Genomic DNA, 23,679 nt, shown 5'->3' with positions numbered 1-23,679 from the left:
GGAGTATCTAGGTGACATTAGGGTTTTGGTTGATTTGTATCTTAAGGTGTTATTCTAGTACGAACTCTTTTATAGATCGATCCGAAAGAATAACTTTGAGGTGGTTTCGTACCCTACCATAATCTATACGTTTGTTCTCCGTTATTAGTGGCTTTGGAGTGACTCTTTGTTGCATGTTGAGGGATTGTTATATGATCTATCTATGTTATTATTGTTGAGAGAACTTGCACTAGTGAAAGTATGAACCCTAGGCCTTGTTTCCTACCATTGCAATACCGTTTACGCTCACTTTTATCATTAATTACCTTGCTGTTTTTATTATTTCAGATTACAAAAACCTATACCTACTATCTATTTTGCACTTGTATCACCATCTCTTCGCCGAACTAGTGCACCTATACAATTTACCATTGTATCGGCTGTGTTGGGGACACAAGAGACTCTTTGTTATTTGGTTGCAGGGTTGTTTGAGAGAGACCATCTTCATCCTACGCCTCCTACGGATTGATAAACCTTAGGTCATCCACTTGAGGGAAATTTGCTACTGTCCTACAAACCTGTGCACTTGCAGGCCCAACAACGTCTACAAGAAGAAGGTTGTGTAGTAGACATCAATGGCTGGCGAAGCCACTCGGGCCCTGGGATGGCGGCAGGGCTGTCTTCCCTCCCCCCCCCCATGCCAGACTTGGTTAGGCGGCGGCGTGACCTCCCCTGGCTTCTTCTGCTCGCTGGCGCGCGAGTGACCTGCCTCGGCCAAACTTCCGCTGCGGTGGCTTCTTGTCCGTACTGGACACAATTTGGATGCCCTTTTTGGGTGATTGCAGTGCTCCGGCCGACCGGCCATGGCGGCCGATGAGCCCTGCTTGTTGCGGCTCCACCCCCTCCCGACCCCCAGCCACCCCTCTGCTCGAGCTTTAGGTCCGCCTCTTCAGGAGGTGGCCATGGAGGCTGTTGGATGTGGTTGTGCCCATCGGTGGCTGCCTCTTTGCACTGGTTGGGAGTTTGGCTATGTGTGAGACCAGTTCGACGACACCACCAGCACCATGCCCCCAGGGGTAGCTTCGGCCTGGCACCCATGGACCTGCATCTATTTCCTGCTTTCATGGCCAGCCGTTGCGGCTTCGGACCAGACGAGCCTCGGGAGTTGCTCTTCCCGCCTCCTTTGGCTCGTTGGCTCCTCGGCGTCTTCGCACCACCACCACCCTACAGTTGCCTTGGTTGGTTGGCCATCCCTGTGTATCTACGTCTCCGGCATGCTCCGGAAGCTACGTCCCCTTCCAGCTCCTTGAGCCCATCGACGCCCCTGCTGCGGGTCCCTATGGCCCGGATCTGCGCTTCCTTCCAGATCTTGGTTTGTCGAGGGCTACAATCACCGTCCCATCCCTGCCGCCTCTCATTCCACGCAACCACACATCATCGCCCTCCTCCAGAGTTTGCACGTCCGGCGAGACCCGGTGCCTCCTTCAGCATCGTGTGCGGCTTCCCTTCCCGCAGTCACAGCTCCGCCTATGCCCAACAACCTCATCTTCGACAGTGTTGCGACGGCTTGGAATTGCTTGGAAATGGCCATGGCTAAACCCTACATCTTATGTTGGCAGCGGCGACCAGTGTAAAAGATTCGAATGTTAGACGTTTCATTAAGGCCGGATGAATCCACTCGGTGACTCCGATATGTGATGACCTAAGCACTTGCATGTTTTTGTAATTCCGATCGGTTCAACTTGGTAATTCTGAAATGAAGTCGATTGGGTACAGGAACTTGGTCAATGCACTTCGGTGGGACCGAATTGTCATCATGGTGGTACCGAGTTTCTAGGGTTTGACTTATGGCTCTGTCTGGAGTATTTCGGTCGGTCCGGGTGTGTATGTTTCGGTGGGGCCGAGATTGGACTTAGGGTTTTGGACATATTGGATATTGAGAAAGTGCTCGAGGGTTTTGGAGCAATATCTTCAAGCACTTGAGCAAATGACCCATAATTAAAACCTCATTCCCTTTTAATAGTATTGGCTTTCCAGTGGACCTAGTGTGATCTTTGATCACTTAACTAGAAATTTAGAGTCTTGAAGCTTTTGCCAATGTATGTCCTTAGCATTTTTAGGGTTCACAATCACATGTCCTTGCCATGCCTACATTGAAGTGTACTGAAATGATCTTTGAATAGGCATTAGTTCAATGATGTATATGTTTTTATTAATTACCAAACCACCCAGAGATTAGTTGCACTTTCACACACACACACCCTTACATCATCAAGCACTATGCAACCATTCAACTTTCCATTTTTCACCTTCCACCACATGCAAACCCTCCACATCATCAAGCACATGAAAATGCTCCACATTATTGATTTTTATTTTTATTTTTAATAAAAGTAATTGAATTTGAATGTACGTATCCGCACTTCATTTACCTCTAGGCTGAATGTGGTTCGGTAATACTTACATATATTCTAATTTTATTTTTAATAAGTGCTAAAAATTCTACAGCAATATGCGGGGTATTATCTAGCTCTTCATAACGCACATTTCCCCTACTAACACGCTGCATTCTTGCCGCACCTGACAAAAGTAAATGAGACATTGTTGGAGTAAAACGATAGGAAGGGTCACCAGACATGAAAGGAGAAATGGCTAAGAAAGGTTGCTCGATGAAGGATGAATAGAGGTTCGATGGCTTATTTTATAGGCTCGGATAATGAGTGCGATGGCGGGAAAAATAAGCGGGAATGATGGAGAGATTCGTTGCGTATGCGCATCATCGTCGCATGGGAACCAATCCTTGTCGTTGGCTGGAGCAGTTTGACACAAAAGGCGACTCTTACCATGCCAACAAGCGATAGGACTTCAACGCATTGTCCAGTCCTGAGCAGCAGCAGCAGCGGCAGTATTGCCGCCATGGTGCATGCCAGTAGGCTCCACGTCACAGTGTGCCACCACAACTTGTGACGATAGGGGGCCGCCTCTTCCGTTTTCCATTCCCCAACAGCATAGGGAGCCGTTCAGCTCAACATGCTGTCACGGGTTATGGCGGCAGGCCCTGCCACCTCCAGCTGTGGCGGCAGGTGCCATGTGTCGGCAATTGGGCCTAATGCCATAGTAGTTTTGTCAATTATGTTCAGGGGTGTTTTTTTGTCATTACGGTCGCACAGATTGTCCAATATGCCAAAATTCTTAATAAAACAAGTAGATGGGAATTTTATGCCGACAATGATTAGCTATTTTTTATTGTCTAATGTCCCAAAAGTTAGAACATGCCCAACTAATGTTTGAATAAACTCGTACTAGTCATTTTTTTTTGCAAGGAGACAAATATATGATCCTTTATTTGATCACCTATTTACCCATGATGACATGCACATGTATCATACATTGCTTTCCATCCGAGTGCTAGTTGGTCCTTCTTTGGGAATAGTGCTATTTATTTAATTTATTACAGTATGGACATGGAAATAATGAGTTGAGCTGGCTCACCAAAATTTTAAAATGACCGCTGAAGGACCGCGCAAAAGCATCGCATATGAATGAAAAGGCCTCTATGTGGACAATCATTTATTTATGAATATCTTCTAGTAGAAAATAATATGTCCTAGAACGGTTTCAGTGTAGATAAAGGTTCTCGACCAACCACAGTGTATAGGACATGCCAATCAATGTTTGGATCTTTGCCATTGATGAAGAAAGCTCGCTCTTTGTTTCAAGTGTTTCACTAGTCTTCTCTCCTATAAAACCGTGTGCCTTGTTAGCGGAAACAAGCTAGAGAAATGAAGGAAGATAGGGCAGGCTAGCTAGCAAGTAGCAACGTACATGCATATGTATGCACATTTAGAAATGTAGTGAACTTGAGAATAGGAGACATCAGGATGCCAAAGCGTAGCATAAACCGAAGATCAAGTAAGGCACGGTGTGCTGCTCTGGTGTGCCACCGCTCCCCAACGGCCATGATAGGCATTTGGTATTTTGTGTTCTAGCCGCCATCAACGTGTTTGACTAATGGATCTACTGAGACACGGAGTCATCCTGTATTTGGGTACAAAATTTCTACCCATGTCTACTCGGGCTGTAATTTTCAGAATTCAGCATTCGATCTGCGCTTCTATTTGGCCAGTTTGACTTTGAAGAGGAGCTGCGTTTTGAGTTAGCAAGATTAATGTGTCCAATTTCGGTTGTTTGAAAGAGTTGTTTAAATCCACATGTCCGGTGGAATGTTAAGACAGGGCAGATCCACCGCAAAAAAAAGAAAGGGCGAATGATTAATGTGTCCAATTTCGGTTGTTTAAATCGAATCTAGGTTGAACTTATGCAAATTTGGTTTTACCCAGGTAAATTTAGGAGTTCGGTCGGACCTAAAGTTACTGGAATAAAAAAAATTGCCCGGCCGGATCATCCGCTATTTTACAGGAGATCGGTTAGATTTGGCCTTAGAAGTTCTCCCTATACATACAAGTTGTGGTTGTCTGGCTGAATAAATTCTTTTGAAAGATCCTTGAGCTAGTTGTTTCGTGAGTGTTGGAGATCCTCGATGGGAAACACACTCATGTACGTATGAATTGGCCACGACAAGGTGTTTAGCGAATGTAGTCACCTATATTGAGAGTTCTTGTGAACGAGAGAACACTTGTCTCCAATTAGGTTTTGCAAAATGTGTCTGAATATTTTTTTTTCTTCAGTTAGGTCTCGCAAAATGTGTCTGAATCTGCAACAGAAGTTATCAGCAACGGAATGGGATAAGACGGGAAGGCTGAATGGTTCCTTCTCAACCCTTCCCTACTTACCTGACAGGAAAAGACTGTTTCCAAACTGCGTTGAGTTGCTCTAAGAAGATGGTACGATACATACACCGGTGACCAAATGAAAGCAGGGGAGGGAAAATAACAGTGATCCTTGAGGTACGAGTTCAGAGAAGTAAACAACCGGAAAACACTAGTCGGGGAGCTTCGGCTGACATGAAAGAGTTCAGAAAAGAACACACCCAAAAGAAAGTATGAAAAAAAAAACAGTAACTGGCTTCGCCCGGGTTTGAACCGGAGACCTTCAGTGTGTTAGACTGACGTGATAACCAACCATCTGGGTTTAATTTCGATTTGGATTCTATTTGTTCGCGCAGCTCACGCGAGAGCTTCCCTACGGAAACCAATCAGGCACTAAATCAGTTTATTTAGAGTATCAGCATTCTTCAGGTGTGGCTAATAGTCACAGTTGTCGCAATCGTTTTTGAAAGCGTCGTCATGGAGGTGTGCTCATCCTTCTTCCTACGGCTTTGGCTCCGGAGGGAAACCTTAGATTCTTGAATAGGGTGATGGAGGCATCTTTGGGGGGCATCGTCCGGGAGCTGATTACGATTGGGAAACAGGCGTTGGGGGTGTCTAATCCACGTGGTTTGTTGAGGCAGTTGTATTAGGGGTGTCGACATCTGTTTGGCGATGATAAATGGCATCAAGATGAGTTTGCGATGCAGCTCGAGCTCATCTGGTAGTTGGCTCTTTTCGGTGGGTCCAATGAGTACTTCAGTGGTTCGCTGGTTTGTCGTGAAGTAGGAGCTGTGGTGGAATGAGTCCAGCTTGGTGACGGTGGTGGGCACATGGTGATCGTTTGCACATGGTGATCGTGTGTCGAATGACCATGAATTTTTTGGGGTCCAATATGCTTACATGTGCAAGGTGCGACCGAAATTTCGTGGTCTTTTGACACTCGAGGTACTCGTGGCAAAAAAAAATTGTTTGATGAATAGTAAATTCAAAAAATTCTGATTTTTTTTGGTCCAATATGCTTACATGGGCAAGGTGCGACCAAAATTCTCGTGTGTCGAATGACCATGAATTTTTGGTCGCACCTTGTGCACGTAAGCATATTGCCCCCAACAAATTTCAGATTTTTTTTTGATTTTTTTTTTGAATGTACTGTTCATTGGACGTAGATGTTTTTGTAGTTTTTGCCACAAGCTCCTCGTGCGTCGAAAGACCATGATTTTTTTCAAATGTACTGTTCATCTGATGTAGATATTTTATATTTTGCCACGACCTCCTCGTGTGTCAAAAGGCCATGAATTTTTGGTCGCATCTTTTGCATGTAAGCATATTGGCCCCAAACAAATTTCAGTTTTTTTTTGAAGTTATTTGTTTTTCTTAATTTACTGCTCATCGGGCAGTTTTGTGGCGGTCAAAGCCGGTTAACAGGCTCAAAATCTGGTTTAGGACCTAACTTATCCGGTTTTAAGACTTGAGGGACCGAATGTATACCAAAAAATCTTAAGAGACCACGTCTATATTTTTTGGGAACTTGAGAGACCAAAAACATACTTTTTTCATTTTAAAATGACCGCTAAAGTACTGCGCAAAAGCATCACATATGAATGAGAAGGCCTCCATGTGGATAATCATTTATTTGTGGATATCTTGTACTCCCTCTCAACCAACCACAATGTATAGGACATGCTAATCAATTTTTGGATCTTTCCGATTGATGGAGAAAGCTCGCTCTTTGTTTCAAGTGTTTCACTAGTCTTGTCTCCTATAAAAACTTGTGACTTGTTGGCAGAAAACAAGCTAGTGAAATGGACCAAGGTAGTGCAGGATAGCTAGCAAGTACTCCCTCCGTCCAGAAATACTTGTCATCAAAATGAATAAAAAGAGATGTATCTAGAACTAAAATACATCTAGATACATCCCCTTTTATCTAGTTTGATGATAAGTATTTCCGGATGAAGGAAGTAGCAACTTATATGCACATTTAGAAATGTAGTGAACTTGAGAATAGGAGATATCAGGATGCCAAAGCGTAGCTCAAACGGAAGATCCAGTAAGGCGCGGTGTGCTGCTGTGGCGTGCCACCGCTCCCCAACAGCCATGATAGGCATTTGGTATTTTGTACATGCATATGTATCATTCTGAGGTATATCAGGATTAAGTCTCCGATTCACATTTCGTCCACCATTATAGGACGGAACAACTAACTTCACTAACTTCACTAACTATCTGCAAACATGAAGACAGTAGCGATATTCGGAAAAATAGAACGCTGCAAGATTGGTGCCTGAAACTAGCCGTTGTGCCACAAATTACTACTCCCTCCGTTCCAAATTACTTGTCTTGAATTTGTCTAGATACAGATGTATCTAGACTCATTTTAGTGTTAGATACATCTGTATCTAAATAAATCTAAGACAAGTAATTCGGAACGGAGGGAGTAGAAACGTGCAGGCTGCCAGTGTCACTCTTTGTAGCAGTGTGTGCTGTTTTACGAAACGCTGCTACTTGGATGTCTGACAGACTGAGCACTGACATACATGTGGGCCTTATAAATTAGCGGCGTTTACTTGGCCTGAACGCTGCTAATTGGTACTCCCTCCGTCCCAAAATTCTTGTCTTGAATTTGTCCAAATACGGATGTATCAAGTCACGTTTTAGTATTAGGTACATCCGTATCTAGATAAATGTAAGACAAGAATTTTGGGACGGAGGGAGTACAAACTAATAGTGTTCGCTTGCCCTACACGCTGGACCACCCATTCTTCCGTCCTTCCACTCTCTCTTCTTCCCTCACCCCCCTTCATTCTGATATTCACCCCTTTCTTTCTTTACTTCTTTCTCCCCCAAATCTACATACATCACTACTACATCTAACCCACCCCCACATTTTCATTAATAGATCTATTTTTCCTTGATCTTCCCCTCGTACTTTTCTTCTCTCAACATGGGGTGCCCACCATGAGCTCTCCATTGTTGTTGGATGTGTCGGGCGTATCATCGCGTCACAACAGCACGCCGTCTGGTGGATCCGGTTGGATGATTCTTTGACGGACGCACATGAGAAGCAAGTAAAGATGGATCAGCAACGAATACAAATGAATGTTATGCACACCCAAAAAAACAAGATCCAAGCCAAGATAGAAAACTTTAAGAAGCTTCGATATGCACTCCTCATTGTTGTGATGATTTGTTTCGTACTCCCTGCTGGATCAGTTGCAAGATTTCTTCTGGTGGCATCCATTGCACTGGTGATGTTTTCCGCTTAGGCATTATCGAGAGTAGCAATGGCCAGTTATGTATTGCTTTTAGTTCTTGAACCTACCAAAAACTAGTTCTTTCCGAATTAATATGTATTATGCATGTACTCCAGATATTAAAGCAGTACTTCTTCATATATGTATGTTATATATCGATCCTGTAGATAGAAATAATTTCAATATGATATACTAATAGTGAGACAATATGTATAAAAATCTAGTTAGTAGCGTGTGACAGGAAGTGAAACGCTACTAAGTCTAGATCTAGCAGCGTGCGATCCATATTACACAATGTTAACTATGCATTAAGTTATATTCTCTAAAAATATGAGAAAAAACCAAAAAATACCTAAAATTGGGCATGTAATTAGAAATGATCTCTAACATTTTAAAAAACATGCATGGTCACAGAAAAATGGCCATGTAATAAGACCATGGCAAAATCAAGACCTAGTTTTGTTTTAACATCTCAGTTTTTACTTCCTTCAATATCAATATAATAGATCAAGCTAGCAGCATGTCTATGTAGGTAAAACACTACTAAGTCCCACATATACCATCTCCCATTAAATGCACATGAAAGTCATCTATATCATCAAGTGCATGCAACCAATAAACCTTTAACTTTCTACTTTCCACCACACACACCCCCTCCACATCATAAAGCGCCATGCAATCATTCAACTTTTCATTTGTTTCCATTTCCACCACATGCAAGCCCTCCACATCATCAAGCACATGAAAATGGTTCACATGATTGATTTTTTCAATAATAAATAATTGAATATTTTTTGCGGGAAAATAAATAATTGAACGTGAATTCATGCATCGGCCTTTCATTTACTCCTAGGCTGAATGTGGTGCGGTAATACTCTCATATATTGTAATTTTATTTTTAGTAAGTTCATTGCTGAAAAATTCCGTAACAACGTGCGGGGTTATCTAGTTCTTCAAAATGCACACCTCCCCTACTAACACTCGGCATTCTTGCCGCACCTGACAAAAGCTAATGAGACATCGTTGGAGTAAAACGACAGGAAGGATCACCAAACATGAACAAAGAAATGGGTAAGGACAGTTTCTCGATGAAGGGTGAAGAGCGGTTCGATGGCTAATTTTATAGGCTTAGATTATGAGTGCGATGGTAGAAAAATTGAGCGGGAATGATGAAGAGAGATTCAACATGCATGGGAATCAGCATCACATGGGAACCAATCCATGTCGTTGGCTGGAGCATTTTCGACAGAAAAGGCGACGCCAATCCTTCCAACAACTAACAAGACTGCAATGCACTGTCCAATCCCGAGCAACCTCAACAGTATTGTCGCCACATCATAGGGTGTCGCCATAGCATGTGGCGGCAGGGCCCATCTCTTCCGTTTTCGGTTCCCCATTAACGCTGGGAGCTGTTCTGCTCAACTTGCTGCCACATGCTATGGCGGCAGGCCCTACCACCTCCAGTTGTGGCGACAGGTGCCATGCATTGGCTGTCGGGCCTAATGCCAGGTAGTTTTGTCAATTACGTTCAGGGGTGGTCCTTTTTGTCAATACGAACACGCAGGTGGTTCAATATGCCAAAATTCTTAATAAGACAAGTAGATGGGAATTTTATGCCTACAATGATTAGCTTTTTTTATTGTCTAATGTCCCAAAAATTAGAACATACCCAACTAATGTTTGAATTAATTCGTAGTCTTTTTTTAGCAAGGAGACAAACATATGATCATTTATTTGATCACCTATCTACCCATGATGGCATATACATGTACCATACATTGCTTTCCATCCATATCCGAGTTCTAGTTAGTTCTTCTTTGGGAATAGTGCTAGTTATTTAATTTACTACAGTATGAACATGGAAAATAATGAGTTGAGCTGGCTCACCAAATTTTAAAATGATCGCTAAGGATTGCGCAAAAGCATCACATATGAATGAAATGGCCTCTATGTGGACAATAATTTATTTGTGAATATCTTCTAGAAAATAATATGTCCTAGAACGGTTTCCATGTAGATAAAGGCTCTCGACCAACCACAATGCATAGGACACGCTAATCAATTTTTGGATCTTTGCGATTGATGGAGAAAGCTCGCTCTTTGTTTCAAGTGTTTCACTAGTCTTGTCTCCTATAAAAACTTGTGACTTGTTGGCAGAAAACAAGCTAGTGAAATGGACGAAGGTAGTGCAGGCTAGCTAGCAAGTAGTAGCAACGTACATGCATATGTATGCGCATTTCTATACTACTCCCTCCGTTCTGAATTACTTGTCTTGGATTTGTCTAGATACGGATGTATCTTGCTAGATACATCCGTATCTAGACAAATTCAAGACAAGTAATTCGGAACGGAGGGAGTACTATATAGTGTACCAGTTGCAAACTTTTAAACTTGATGGCCAGGAATCAACCTTAGCCGTTGATAAAGTCCATCCAATGGTTAAAAATGCTGGGATTCGCATCTACAGTACACGCTACAGTGCCAGCGAAGATACTGTTGTATTCCAGAACCATCGACAGATTACCATGCGGCCATGCAGGAAAAGTTCACCTACTTACTGCCGCTGCCCAGTCCATCCGTGTGCGTAGCTGGCCGGGCCAACCGTACATCTCATGGCATACGCACTGGCATCCAGACCGTGAGGGCCGGCAGCGCGCGCGATAATAGCGTTGACAGGGAGGTTGTGTCTTTTGAGTGTTTTTAATGGAGGAATGGAAGCGATTTTTTAGTGCAAGATATGGATCCAGGGAATGGCGTGAGAAGTAGCCAACAGATAAAGGTGGTTGGAAGATTTCATGGCGTGATTATAGGGAGCTTTTTTATGGATAACATATGGATATAAACTTTTTATGGAAATATATTGCTTACTATATTGGAAATTATATAATTTTGCAACATTGTGATAATCAACACTAAAGTTTTGAAATTTGCCGAAATTTAAATTTGAGATGAGACCGATTCTAAGCATGCAAAGCATGTGCTACTTACTAGTAGAAATGTAGAGAACTTCAGAATAGGAGACATCAGGATGCCAAAGCGTAGCAGACACCAAAGATCAAGTAAGGCACGGTGTGCTGCCCTGGCGTGCCACCGCTCCCCAACGGCCATGATAGGCATCTAGCATTTTGCGGTCTAGCCGCCATCAACTTGTTTGACGAATGAATCTACCGAGACACGGAGTCATTCTGTATTTGCAAACAGAATTTCTACCCATGTCTAGCCTGGTTGTAATTTTCGGAATTCGACATTGGATCCGCGCTTCTGTTTGGCCGGTTCAACTTTGAGCACGAGCTGCGTTTTGAGTTCGCAAGGTATCATCTAGCACATGTAAACCATTGTGTCGTGCGCTCAGAAGCAGTTATGTCTTCTACGACGACCACAAATACAGTAGCAAGTTTCACGGAGCGGTTTTGTGTCTTTACGACAGTCACCGCTGACCGTCGTCGGCTTCTTCATTCATAGATGCTGCAAGGTAGGCCGTGTCGGAGCGAGCAGAGGAGGCTAATCGCCACGAGGAAAGGGAGGAGGAGCAAAGCAATCTGCGTGGTACAGGTGGACATGGAGATCTACTTGCTCTGTACCCGGTTGGTGTCTCTCGTCTCTGAACGATTCCTTGTCAACCCATCCATATTTACCTGACAAGGAAAACAGAACAGCATGACATACAGTTTTGGTTGAAAAAGAAGATGAAAGAAGGGTTGGTTGAAAAAGAAGATGAAAAAAGGGGGAAGGAAAAGAACAGGCCGGCCGGTGATCCTTCTAGTGCGAGTTCAGAGAATTAATTAAAACTACAAGAAAACACTACTGAAGGAGCTCCCGGCTGACATGAAAAGGTTAAGAAAAAAAGACACACCACAAAACGATGGCTTCGCCCGGGTTCGAACCGGAGACCTTCAGTGTGTTAGACTGACGTGATAACCAACTACACCACGAAACCATTTTCTGTTCTAATTTCGATTTAGAACCATTTTGTTCGGAGCGTTCACGCTGGAGCTTCCTGTCAGGCACTTGATCAATTTATTTACAGCATCGGTATTCTTCACGTCAGAAAGTGCCTGATGGTCACAAGTGTCGCAATCTTTGTTGAAAGCTTCTGTCATGGAGGTGTGCTCATCCTTCTCCCTACGGCCTTGTCTCCCGAGGTAAACCTCAAATTCTTGATCGGGTGATGGAGGCGTCTTCGTGTCTTTCTTCCCCTTTGGGGGCATCGTTTCGGAGCTGACCACGACTGAAAAACCGGTGCTTAGGGGTATCTTACCAGCGTGGTTTGTTGAGGAAGACTACGACTGGGTTCGTTTGTTCACGGGCAAACAATGATGATGATGTGCTTGCGGCCTCTTCGATGGTTGCTTTTTTTTTTTGCTACTCTGCACGTCAGGTGACCAGTTGGTCGATGTTGTGCACTGTGTGTGGGTTGAATCGTGTTGGTTTTAGCCCAATTTTCTGCTAATTAACCTAATAATTTCTTGTTTATTTATTGATTATTAATGAAAATGGCAAAATAAATACCCTGCCCGCCCTTGACCCCCGCATCGCCCGAGTCGGGCGACTCAGGGGAAACCCTAGACGCCGGCGGCCGGCACCCATCCTCCACCTGCCCCGCGTTGCTGCTGCCGGAGGGCTGGCCGATGAAACCACGGCGGCCTTGGGATGGCGCGGCGGGGCTGTCTTTCCTTCCCCCCCCCCCCCCCAGATCTGGTTTGGCAGCGGCAGAGGCTGCCTCCCCCGGCTTCCTGGCGGAGTGGGTGGCCTGCCTCGGCCGAACTTCCCCTGTGGTGGCTAACTGTCCGCCCCGGATGCGATTTGGACGCCCTTTTCCAGCTGATTGCAATGCTCCGTCCGGCCAGCCATGGTGGCCGGTTGAGCCCTGCTAGCTGCGGCTCCACCCCCTCCCGTCCCCCACCCACCCTTTACTTGAGCTTCAGGGCTGCCTCTTCGCGAGGCGTCCATGGAGGCTGTTGGATGCGGTTGTTCCCGTCGGTGGTTGCCTTTTGGACCGGTTGGGAGTTTGGCTGCGTGCGAGACCACTTCGACGACCACCACCACCACCACCATCCCCTCCCAGGGGCGTCTTCAGCCCGATGGGCATGGACCTGTATCCATTTCATGCGTTCACGGTCGGCCGGTGCGGCTTCGGATTGGACGAGCCTCGGGAGATGCGCTCTTTTCGGCTCGATGGCTCTTTTGGCTCGTTGGCTCCTCGACCTCTCTGCACCACCACCACCCAGCGGGTGCCTTGGTTGGCCGTCCATCCCGGTGCATCTACGTCTCTGGCACGTTCCGGAGTTGTGTCCCCTTCCATCTCCTTTAGCCCATCGGCACTCATGCTGCCCTGGTCCCCGTGGCCCGGACCTGTGCCTCCTTCCAGATCTTGGCTTATCCGGGGCTACGGTCACCGTCCCATCCCCGCCGCCTCTCATTCCGCGCAGCCACACATCCTCCCCCTCCTTCGGAGTTCTCACGTCCGGCGATGCCCGGTGCCTCCTTCAGCGTCGTGCGTGGTTCCCCTTCCCGCAGTCGCAGCTCCGGCATGTGCCCGACGACCACCTCTTCGACAATGTTCCACCAACTTGGAATTGTCCAGGGCTAAACCCTACATCTTATGCTAGTAGCAGTGACACCCGCGGCTGTCGTCTCCTTCTTGAAGGCGCTGCCATGGCCGTTTTATGTGCCCTCTTCGAGCATTAGGGGAAACTCCAGGTCCGGGTTTTCGGATCAGATGACGATGGTGTCTAGGTGTCACTATTCTTCTTCATGAAGGCGTTGTCTTGGTTGCTCGTGGCATCCTCAGTGCTGGTTTCGGAGTTTTGGTCGTCTAGTTGTTGATTGGATTGCTTCTTCAGTTGACGAGTTTAGCCGTGTTCTTCATTGTTCACGCCCCTTGCGTCCGTGTCATGTGTTTTCATGTATCAATGCAATGATTGCGTATTGGCGAAAAATAAATAAACCCATCCCCATTTCCCCATCCGACTCCTTTCTTCTTCAAGAAAAAAAAACTCATTTCCCTCTTGCTTGCGCGTGCTAGCGGTTCCCAAATCCCACCAGCGCCGCCACAAGCCGCCGGTTGCCGGTCGCCGCTCCCCCGGATCCCGCCGTCGCGGCCCCCTCGCTTCCTCCGTAGTGCACGCATCCTCCGCCGGACGCCGCGCCACCTCCCCCGTGGTGCAGAGCATCCAGGCGGGACGCCGACGCCCTCCATCTTCCTCGACGATGCCCTCCTCGCCACCGCCCTCCTAGACGCCCCCTCCTCGACAACGACCCGACTGTGCCTCCTCTCCGACGCCGGCCGCCGCGGATCTGCATCTGCCTCGTCGCCGGACAGTGAGCTCCTCTTCCACTCTCGTGCGTGCGCTAGCTGCTGCCGCTTAAGCTACTGGTGTTGTGCTGCTGCTTGTGTTATGGATTGGTGGTTGTGCTGATGCTAGTGGCTGCTGTTCTCGGAAATTTGTCAATTTTTCAATTGAAGCATGTGTACACAGTGGGCATTTTACTTGGCAGCTGATATTTGTGGAGATAGTGTGCATTGCTCTGTTGTTTGTAGATAGTGCTTATTGGAGTTTTTGTCGTTTGATACACTAGTACATTGTACACATCGCACTAATACAGCAGTCTGGCGCATACGTGAAGTACAGAAATGCATCTGTAACTGGTTAATATCCAAGTGTTCCCTAAATGAAAGTAGAGACACAAGTATCAGTACTGATGCGAATGTGATGTGCAGTGCTTCCTAAATTACTCCCTCAGTCTCAAAATATAAGATGTTTTTTGACACTGAGACAGAGGGAGTACAAGCGTTGGTTGCTATCTCTTATTTTTTGACATGCCTGACTCATCAAAATACTGCATTGTATCTGTGAAACTGTTTGATTTATGCTTGCTTGTTCTTTGAGTTTTCTTGCTTACAATGACCCATTTTGTGGATGACACCATTTTCTTTCTCCTCCAGGATGTTTCTAGCTAAATCCAAGGAAGTGATGCAATATCAGGTCATGGAGGGGAGGAAGGACATGCAAGAGTCAGACGCTGCACCTGTTGTTCAAGTACCCAGAGAGCCTGCCATCGTTATCAATGGTGTCCCAAACTTTCCTCCTGATTTCGCATCTGGTTCACAACTTGCAGTAAGAGATGCTCCGCGGTCTCGAGTTGATCACCGCTTTGGTGAATGGCTAGTAGAGCGGAAAGTGAGGAAGTGGTTTGGAGACAAGTACTATGCAGGGAACGTTGTCTGGTATGACAGTGTAAACAATTGGTACACCGTTGTCTATGAAGACGGAGACCAGGAAGATCTTGAGTGGCACGAACTGGAGGAGATCCTGCTACCGTTGGACATAACCATTCCACTCAACACACTTGTGATGGACAAATTCAGACATCAGAATCTTGCTCCCGACTACAGAACTTATGTTGCTAGCAATCAGATGGTGGTCAGAGCGGTACATGGCCAACAGTCAAACAACCCACCACTACCAGGGTGGCTTCAGGCGTCAGCATCAGCAGGAGAAAATGCTCTAGTATGTCTGAAACCTAGTGATCAACCTAAGAAAAGGGGCAGGCCTCGAAAGGATAGAAGTACATCAGGTGATATTCAACCTGTGCCCAAAACAACAGGTGATATTCAACCTAAAAAGAGAGGCAGACCTCCAAAAGAACCTGGAGAGAAGAGTATTGATAGGCGCAAATTAGAGACTGTCAGGGCAGAAAAACTGAAGAGAGAAAGCATGCTTCTGCGAGGGCCACCACCTGGAAGCCAGTCATTCTAATAATCAATGTCACTGTTCCAATATCTAGTAGGTATCTCTAAATATTCCAGTCTATGTATGCTTGCGACGCTAGCTTTCAATGTACTTTGTACAACCCAACCCAGCGTACTTTTAAATCTATGTTTACTATGCGACTGCTGTCATATCAATTTCTTCTCTTAGACAAGTATATCTGCATGCTGTTTAAAATTCTTCTGGTACAGTCTTTAGAAGTTCTCCTTGTGGAAATGGAACCTAGTTGTGGGTTAATTTCTTTTCCTGTGCAACTGCATCTGCAAGCTGTTTAAAATTTCTTCTGGAACAGCCCTGCAACTTCTCCTTGTGGAAATGGAACCTAGTTGCGTTCGTCTGGCTGAATTCTTTTGAAAGATCCTTGAGTTGTTTCACTAGTGCTGGAGATCCACAATAGATGGAAAACACCTGTAGATTCATGTACATGTTAACTATTGCTTGCACTACAGAGTGTTCTTGTGAGTTCTGATGTTTGAATTTGTCCATCACAAGGTGTTCAGCGAATTTATCTCACCTATGCGAGAGTTCTTGTGAGTTCAGAGAACGATTCGCCCCAGTTAGGTCTTGTGAAGTGTGTACGAATCTACAAGAGACGTATCAGCAACAAACACCTTGCTTCCTGAGACGGTATCAACACCATTTTTTGGCATTTGGAGTGACTGAACCATGGCAATCGGCGTGGTGAATCGCCTGCGTGTGTGCTACTGGTGGAGACGGAGATCTAGTCTGTGCGCGCACCTCTCTTCTCTGAATGATGATTCCTTCTCAGCTCTTCCATGCTTACTACCTGACAGGAAAACAGAACACCATGACATAGTACAGTTTATCTGCAGCTATCTATGCAGTTCCAAACTGCGTTGAGTTGCTCTTAAGAAGATGGTATGATACAACGGTGATGAACTGATAGGATTAAACTTCAGGAAAGGAGCTTGGCTGACATGTTCAGAGAAGAACACACACAAAAAATGGATTTTTTTTTTGATTAAATGGCTTCGCCCGGGTTCGAACCAGAGATTCCTAGTGGGGTTAGCGATCAGACAATCAGTTTATTCTTCAGGTGAGATAGTGGTTGATGGTCAATTTGTACTGTGAAACACCCACGGTAGATTCTGAACAGTCCTTTTAATTTCAGATCATAATTTGGATGGCTAAAGCGTGCGGAGAATGTCAAGAGAGGGCGGGGTCGACCGAATTTGACATGAGATGAGTCCATTAAGAGAGACCTGAAGAATTGGAGTATCGACAAAGAGCTAGCTATGGACAGGGGTGCATGGAAGCTTGCTATCCATGTGCCAGAGCCATGAGTTGGTTGCGAGATCTTATGGGTTTCACCTCTAGCCTATCCCAACTTGTTTGGGACTAAAGGCTTTGTTGTTGTTGTTGTTGTTGTTGTTGTTGTTGTTGTTGTTGTTGTTGTTGTTGTTGATTTGGATTATATCAATTAGTACTTTCTATGTCCAGATCATATCAAATTATATGTCCAGAGCAACCAAGAACCACCAGTGCTGGTTCTAGCACAATATGAAAAACATCATATATACCAATCTCTGTAATATAATATGCTTGTCGCAGGCAAGTGTAGAGACGATAGACACCATACCAGCAACAACTTTGCAACAAGTTAACCATACAAAACACATCATATCATATATACCAACCTCAGTCGATGGCGTCACCATGAATACATACATATCTGTCACTAGTTCCGGCACAACACAATTGAACATTCATGATAAATCTCCAGGGTATTAAATTACATGTCCACAGCAAACCAAGAACCAACATATGCTGGTTATAATGCAGTACAAAAAACAGCATTCCAATCCCGGATGATGGCATGCACCTTGAATGCATACATATCCTGACTAGTTCTAGCACAATACGCTTGAACATCGATTGATACATGATAAATCTCCAGAGTATTTGTCAAATTACATGAGAGCAAAGAAAGAACCAGTGCTGTTGATCTATTCTCAGCTTCTACCCATTAAGTTTACCTCGCAAGGAAGCCCAGGTAACAGCCACTTGCACATAGACCCGATTGTACAGGTTGTCGCAGAGCGAGTACCATGAGACTCTCCATCTTCTCTTGAACAAGAAGGTGCAGAAGACCACCCACAGACCCATCACATATCCGGAACCAGTGGCGACGAAAAATGAAACCACGTCACCATCACTTGCATCTCGATAGCTTTCTCCTGGAATTGGCTCCGGCTGTGAACATTTCCGCGAGAGAGGGGGGCCGCAGAGGCCCGCGTTGCCAATATAAATAGATGCCTGGTCTTCAAGTGTTTGCAGTTGATTTCCAGCCGGTATCTTTCCTCCCAGATTGTTGAAGGACAGGTTCAGGCGACTCAATGATGTGAGAGCCGACAAGCTTGAAGGGATCTCACCAGACAACTCATTTTGTGATAGGTCAAGTGACTCCACTTGCATTAAAGCGCCAATATTCTCAGGAATTTTGCCGTTGAAGTTGTTCGATGATAGGTTCAGGTTCTTCAGTTGTACAAGAGCGCTGATTTCTTCAGGGATCTCTCCCATAAGACTATTAAAGGATAAATCAAGATTCACCATATATATGATTTCTCCTGTATATAATCTCTCTTGACCTTTTGTGAGTACCGTGAAATTCACAGTGTAGTCAACTAGCTGATTTTGACCAACACCAAATTCAGAACTAGAGGCATACTGAAGATAATCAGTTTTGTCTCTTGTTTGTGCCATGCCTGTGGGACTGAAAATGGATCTCGGTATGCTCCCCGATATATTGTTGTAGGCAAGGTCCAAATATTGAAGATTGACAAGTTTTGAAAGCTCGACTGGAATGGGACCATAAAACATATTGGATCTCAGTCGTAAGAATGATAGAGACAATAGCTTCTCCCCAATCCATGCTGGTAAAGTCCCAGAGAACTGATTATGTCCGAGATCAAGAAAGATGAGTCTTGGGCATTTCTGGAGTAGTGAAGGAAATTCACCCGAGAGGTTGTTGTTTCTTAAGCTTAGATTGGCAATACTCAGGCCTGTCATGTTTGTGCTGGATTCGTTGACTAGGCAATCGGTTATTGACCCATTGAGATTATTTCTTGACAGATCTAGCAGCTGCAGTGATTGCAACTTGCACAAAGAAGATGGAATGGCGCCAGAGATCATGTTGTCGTATAGAACAAGTTTTTCAAGCAGTGGCGCTCCAAAGTCTGATGGCAGTGGTCCAATTACTCTGTTCCCACTGAGATCAAAGCTAGTTAGATTGATGGGAAGCTTCGGTATTGGACCATCAAGCTGGTTAGAACTGAAGTCCATTTTGACTCCTCTCATAAATTCCATTGTTGATGGGAGGACCCCTGAAATCCGATTATTTCGGATATTGAGAAACTCTGCTGAGGAAGCTGCCATCCAAAACCAACTTGGTACCATGTCATTTATGCTTGTGTTTGATATATCAAGATTCGATAAGTGTGTTTGCCATCTAAGCCACATTGGAAATGTAGGCCCTAGCTGGCAGGACCGAAGGTGAAGCATTCTTAGACTGAAAGGAGGAACCCATGTTGGACTCACTTTGATGGTTATGGAGTTGTGTGACAAGATCAAACTGTCTAACATATCTAGACGCGATAAATGGCCTTCATGTATGACCCCATCTAGGTTATTGGAGTTAAGGTCCAATATTGTCAGCGTCGTGAGCTCTCCTATCCACAGTGGCAGATGACCAGTGAGTTTGTTATCATCGAGAGCCAGCCAGCTCAGGTTGCTTAATGCTTGTACTGGTGCAGTTGGCAGGCTTCCAGTCAGATTGTTGCCCGATAGATATAACTGCTGTAGTTTATTCCTTGAACAATTGGGTAATCGATGGAGTAATTCTGTTATACTCCCACTGATATTGCTCTTATAAGAATATAATTCCTCCAGATTACATAGATTCTTCATAGTGGATGGTATCATGCCCACAAGGCTGTTTTCTGATAAATGAAGTCCCACCATGGAGGTCATATTACCTATCTCGTCTGGAAACGGGCCATAGAAACCACAACCCGTGATATATAGATGCTTGAGGCTAGTTAAATCCCAAAACCAGTTGGGTGTGCTACGCTTATTGAACTGGTTGCCCGCAAGCAAGAGTGTTTCAAGAGATGTCAGATTTGAGAGCTGAAGAGAATCAGGGCTAGTTGTAAGCTGGCAAGAGTTAAGACGAAGAAATTTCAGAGTTGGAAGCATGTTCACCACCGGAAGCCAGTGGACAATTGTGCTGAGGTTCACCCAGGTCATGTCCAGGTGCTCAATGGATGTTAACCGTGACAACCAGGTGATATCAGTGGAGTATATGCCATCCGAGTTGTACGCGAGATTTAAGTACTGTAAGTTGGAGAGATTACCGAGCTGCGGTGGTACCCTTCCGATGAACATTGACATTGATAGGTCAAGATATCTCAACTTATGGAGAGAACCAATGAACTCCGGTATTTGCATCTTGTCGAATTCATTGGAGCTGAGGTCGAGATGCCGCAGATGTCGTAAACCAAGCAACGAGGAGCTTATGTTGCCTGCTAGCACCCTCCTACTGTCAGCGTCGATTATGTAACCGCTGCCTTGGAGATCGAGCTTGACAACATGGCTGGTTCTGTTGCTGCAATAGACGCCCTTCCACCGGCAGCAGTCGTCGCCCTTCCATGACGAAAGGAGGTTGGCCGGGTCCGAGAGACCTGCCCTGAAGGCGAGAAGGGCAGACCTCTCACCGGCAACACAGCTGGGGATCGCTTCGTTTGGAAGCAGGGCAGATGTGCCCTCTGTGGTGCTCTTGGCTTGAGTGAACAAGAGCAAAGCTATGGCTACTTGGATGCAGGAGAGTTGAAGCGTGTCCATGGGTGATTTTGCCATGAGTATGTATGTGCTCTTGTTGGTGTAGGATGCCCCATGGTATGCATGATATATATGTAATCCGCCTCTTGGTGTCACCTACGGTGGTTATTCAATGGTATATATGCAAGCTCATGAAGTTTCCTGCCGTGTTCATTTTGGCATCTTAGGTAGCACACCAAGGAGGACTCTCGGGCTTGGAGTTGAATACAAGCAACTGGAGAGTGTAGTTGCATATTATGTTTAATTAAAGCAACTGTCTGTAGTGAAATATCTCATGCATGGACCTATGTATGGTGGTTACTCAATCTCATGCATGCTCCTAAAGTTTCCTGCCTTGTCCTTGTCGATCTGGTCGTCATTCAATCAATCATATAACCTATGGTGGTGGTTATTCAATCATATGCACCGTCTGATTGCGATTCAATCGTCATATATATAACCTGTGGGCTGTCAGGCTTGGTATTTGATTAAAGCAACTGGAGAGTGGATCGGAGTTGCATATAATCAAGCAGAGCAGTTACTGGCAACAGGAAAAAGGATGTACTATATGATCTGGTTACCAGGAATCCTGAATGTAAATATTTTATAATCTAGTACTGTGTGTAGGATGTTGATGTGTGTTCTTAACTTCTTATAGAATAACTGATGAACTCCACTATTCGCAAAAAAAATAAAATAATGATGAACTCCACAGCTAACAGATTCATCTAGGGTCCAGATTAAGTTTGATCTGAAATAAGTTCAAATCTTCAGACGTATGGCGTGAATCTGCGAGGGAAAGGAATGTATAGGAAGGAAAGGACCTGGCGGCCTTGGCGCCGGTGACGAGGACGGAGAAAACGCCCCCCCTCTCCGCTGGTATCGCGACGCGGTGGCACAGGTCGCGCGGGCCATGCCGGGCCGACGAGGGAAGGGAGGAGTAACATGGCAACCTGCGTGCGTGCTCTCTTCTCCGGTGGAGACGTACGCAGATCTACCCCAGAGCGTCTCTCTTCTCTGAGTGACGATTCCTTCTCAGCTCTTCCATGCGTGCTTACCTGACAGCAAAACGGAACACCATCGGCTGACATGAAAGAGTTCACAAGAAGAACACACACAAAAAAAAAGGAACAAAAATTATAATTGGCTTCGCCCGGGTTTGAACCGGAGACCTTCAGTGTGTTAGACTGACATGATAACCAACTACACCACAAAACCATGCTGATATTGTTCCTATTTAGATTTTATTTAGTGCGTAGTTGCTCTAATTGTTCACATGATTGATTTTTATTTTTGTTTTTCGATAATAAATAATTGAATTTGAATGCGTGCATCTACCTTTCATTTACTTCTAGGGTGAATGTGGTGCGGTAATACTCTCAGATATTCTAATTTTATTTTTAATAATTTCATTGCCAAAAATTTCCGGCAACAACGTGCGTGGCGTTATCTAGTTCTCGAAACGCACACCTCCCCTACTAGCACTCTGCATTCTTGCCGCACCTGACAATAGAAAAGTGAGACACTGTTGGGGTAAAACGACAAGAAGGGTCACCAGCCATGAACAAATAAATGGCTAAGGAAGGCTTATTTTATAGGCACAAATTATGAGTGCATGGGAATAAACGTCGCATGGGAATCCATGTCGTCGGCTGGAGCACTTTCAGCGCAAAAGGCGAAGCCAACCGTGCCAACAACTGACAGGACTGCAGTGTGTTGTCCAACCCTAAGCAACAACAACAGTATTACCGCCACGGTGCGTGGCGGCAGTCTCCACGCCATAGGGTGGCAACACTGCATGTGGCGGCAGGGCCAACCTCTTCCGTTTTCGGTTAACCATCAGCATTGGGAGCCATTCTGCTCAACTTGCAGCCACGGGCTACGGCAGCAGGCCCTGCCTCCTCCAGCTGGGGCGACAGGTGCCATGTGTCGGCTGCCGGGCCTAATGCCATGCTAGTTTTGTCAATTACGTTCAGGGATGGACCTTTTGTCAATATGGTCGGTCCAATATGCGAGAAGTTCTTAGTAAGACAACTATGTGGGAATTTTATGCCTACAAAAAGGTATGTTTTTGGTCCCTCAAGTTTTCCAAAAGTATAGGCTTGGTCCCTCAAGAGTTTTTGATATATATTTGGTCCTTCAAGTCTCAAAACCGAATAAGATTGGTCCAAAACCAGATTTTGAGTACCTTGATTGGGGTTTGACCATGTTGACTGGAGTAAATTTGAAAATTTGTGACAATCGACATGCTTGGGTCTGCTTGGTGCTTGTAAATTTTTGTGGTCAAATAACATCCAAGGAGCTCTAGGAAAAAATGGCTTTTTTGTGAGCCAAAATTAGTTTTTTATTGCCACGAGCTCCTCGCATACCGAAACACCACACAAATTTTCACAAACCAAAGCATCTTGGCTCAAAAAAAAGCCACTCCATTCCTGCACATGTGGCGGCTGATCGACGAGGCACACATTGCCCTGGACCTTGGTTAGGAAGATACAATCACTTGGAAGTTCACTCGTGACGGTAGATACTCTACAAAATCAGCTTACGAGATGCAATGCCTCCAGGAACCCAACTCAAACTTCAACAGTTTCATCTAGAAGGTCTAGGCTCCCAACAAGCTTAAGATGTTCATGCGGCTTCTCCTTCTGAACCGCCTATGGTGCAACGATCCTTTGCAGAGAAGAGGTTGGCCCAACGGCTACTTCTGCCCCTTGTGCATCAGGAATTTGGAGACTTCAACACACCTGATCTGGAGCTGCAACTTCTCCCAAGAAGTCTGGGGGAAATGTGCCAGCTGGTTTGGATGCTCCTCGCTAGCGCCAAGGGACAGACCTCAGCTAAGCTCGGTCCAGAACTGCCAACTCATCATCAGCAAGACTGCAGCAGCCAATAGGCGCGGAATCAGATCAATGATCATCATGATCACCTGGGAATTATGGAAGGAAAGGAACCACTGCGTCTTCCGGGCAAAAACGCCTCAAGCCGAAGATGTCATCTCAGCAATCAGGAACAACATCGAGCAGTGGAGATTAGCCGGAGCTAAAGGCATGGAGCCCCCTTTCGGGGACACAA

At 45.3% G+C, this 23,679-nt stretch overlaps 2 protein-coding genes and 2 non-coding genes across 5 annotated transcripts; 1 reads left to right on the top strand and 3 right to left on the bottom strand.

The window, feature by feature from the left end:
• Positions 1 to 11,862: 11,862 nt before the first annotated feature.
• On the bottom strand, positions 11,863 to 11,936 carry TRNAV-AAC (transfer RNA valine (anticodon AAC)). The gene has a single exon. It is a non-coding gene; the product is annotated as a tRNA-Val (tRNA).
• Positions 11,937 to 13,956: 2,020 nt separating this feature from the next.
• On the top strand, positions 13,957 to 15,928 carry LOC123135619 (uncharacterized). Of its 2 annotated transcripts, none has more exons than XM_044554770.1 (2): positions 13,957 to 14,341; positions 14,946 to 15,928. In XM_044554770.1, the coding sequence occupies exon 2, from the start codon at positions 14,947 to 14,949 to the stop codon at positions 15,757 to 15,759; it is 813 nt and encodes a 270-aa protein (XP_044410705.1). In that variant the 5' UTR covers positions 13,957 to 14,341; position 14,946; the 3' UTR covers positions 15,760 to 15,928. The 2 variants fall into 2 exon arrangements, with proteins under 2 accessions (XP_044410705.1, XP_044410704.1); XM_044554769.1 differs by having other exon boundaries at positions 13,958 to 14,320.
• A 1,537-nt stretch (positions 15,929 to 17,465) lies between these two features.
• LOC123135618 (receptor-like protein EIX1) lies at positions 17,466 to 21,165 on the bottom strand. The gene has a single exon (XM_044554768.1). The coding sequence runs from the start codon at positions 20,644 to 20,646 to the stop codon at positions 17,752 to 17,754; it is 2,895 nt and encodes a 964-aa protein (XP_044410703.1). The 5' UTR covers positions 20,647 to 21,165; the 3' UTR covers positions 17,466 to 17,751.
• A 586-nt stretch (positions 21,166 to 21,751) lies between these two features.
• TRNAV-AAC (transfer RNA valine (anticodon AAC)) lies at positions 21,752 to 21,825 on the bottom strand. Its single transcript has one exon. It is a non-coding gene; the product is annotated as a tRNA-Val (tRNA).
• Between the last annotated feature and the right edge of the window lie 1,854 nt (positions 21,826 to 23,679).

This window comes from Triticum aestivum, chromosome 6B, assembly GCF_018294505.1.
Source record: "Triticum aestivum cultivar Chinese Spring chromosome 6B, IWGSC CS RefSeq v2.1, whole genome shotgun sequence".
Lineage (NCBI taxonomy): Eukaryota > Viridiplantae > Streptophyta > Magnoliopsida > Poales > Poaceae > Triticum > Triticum aestivum.
Note: the sequence above shows the minus strand (reverse complement) of the source record. Positions and strands in the feature narration are given on the sequence as shown.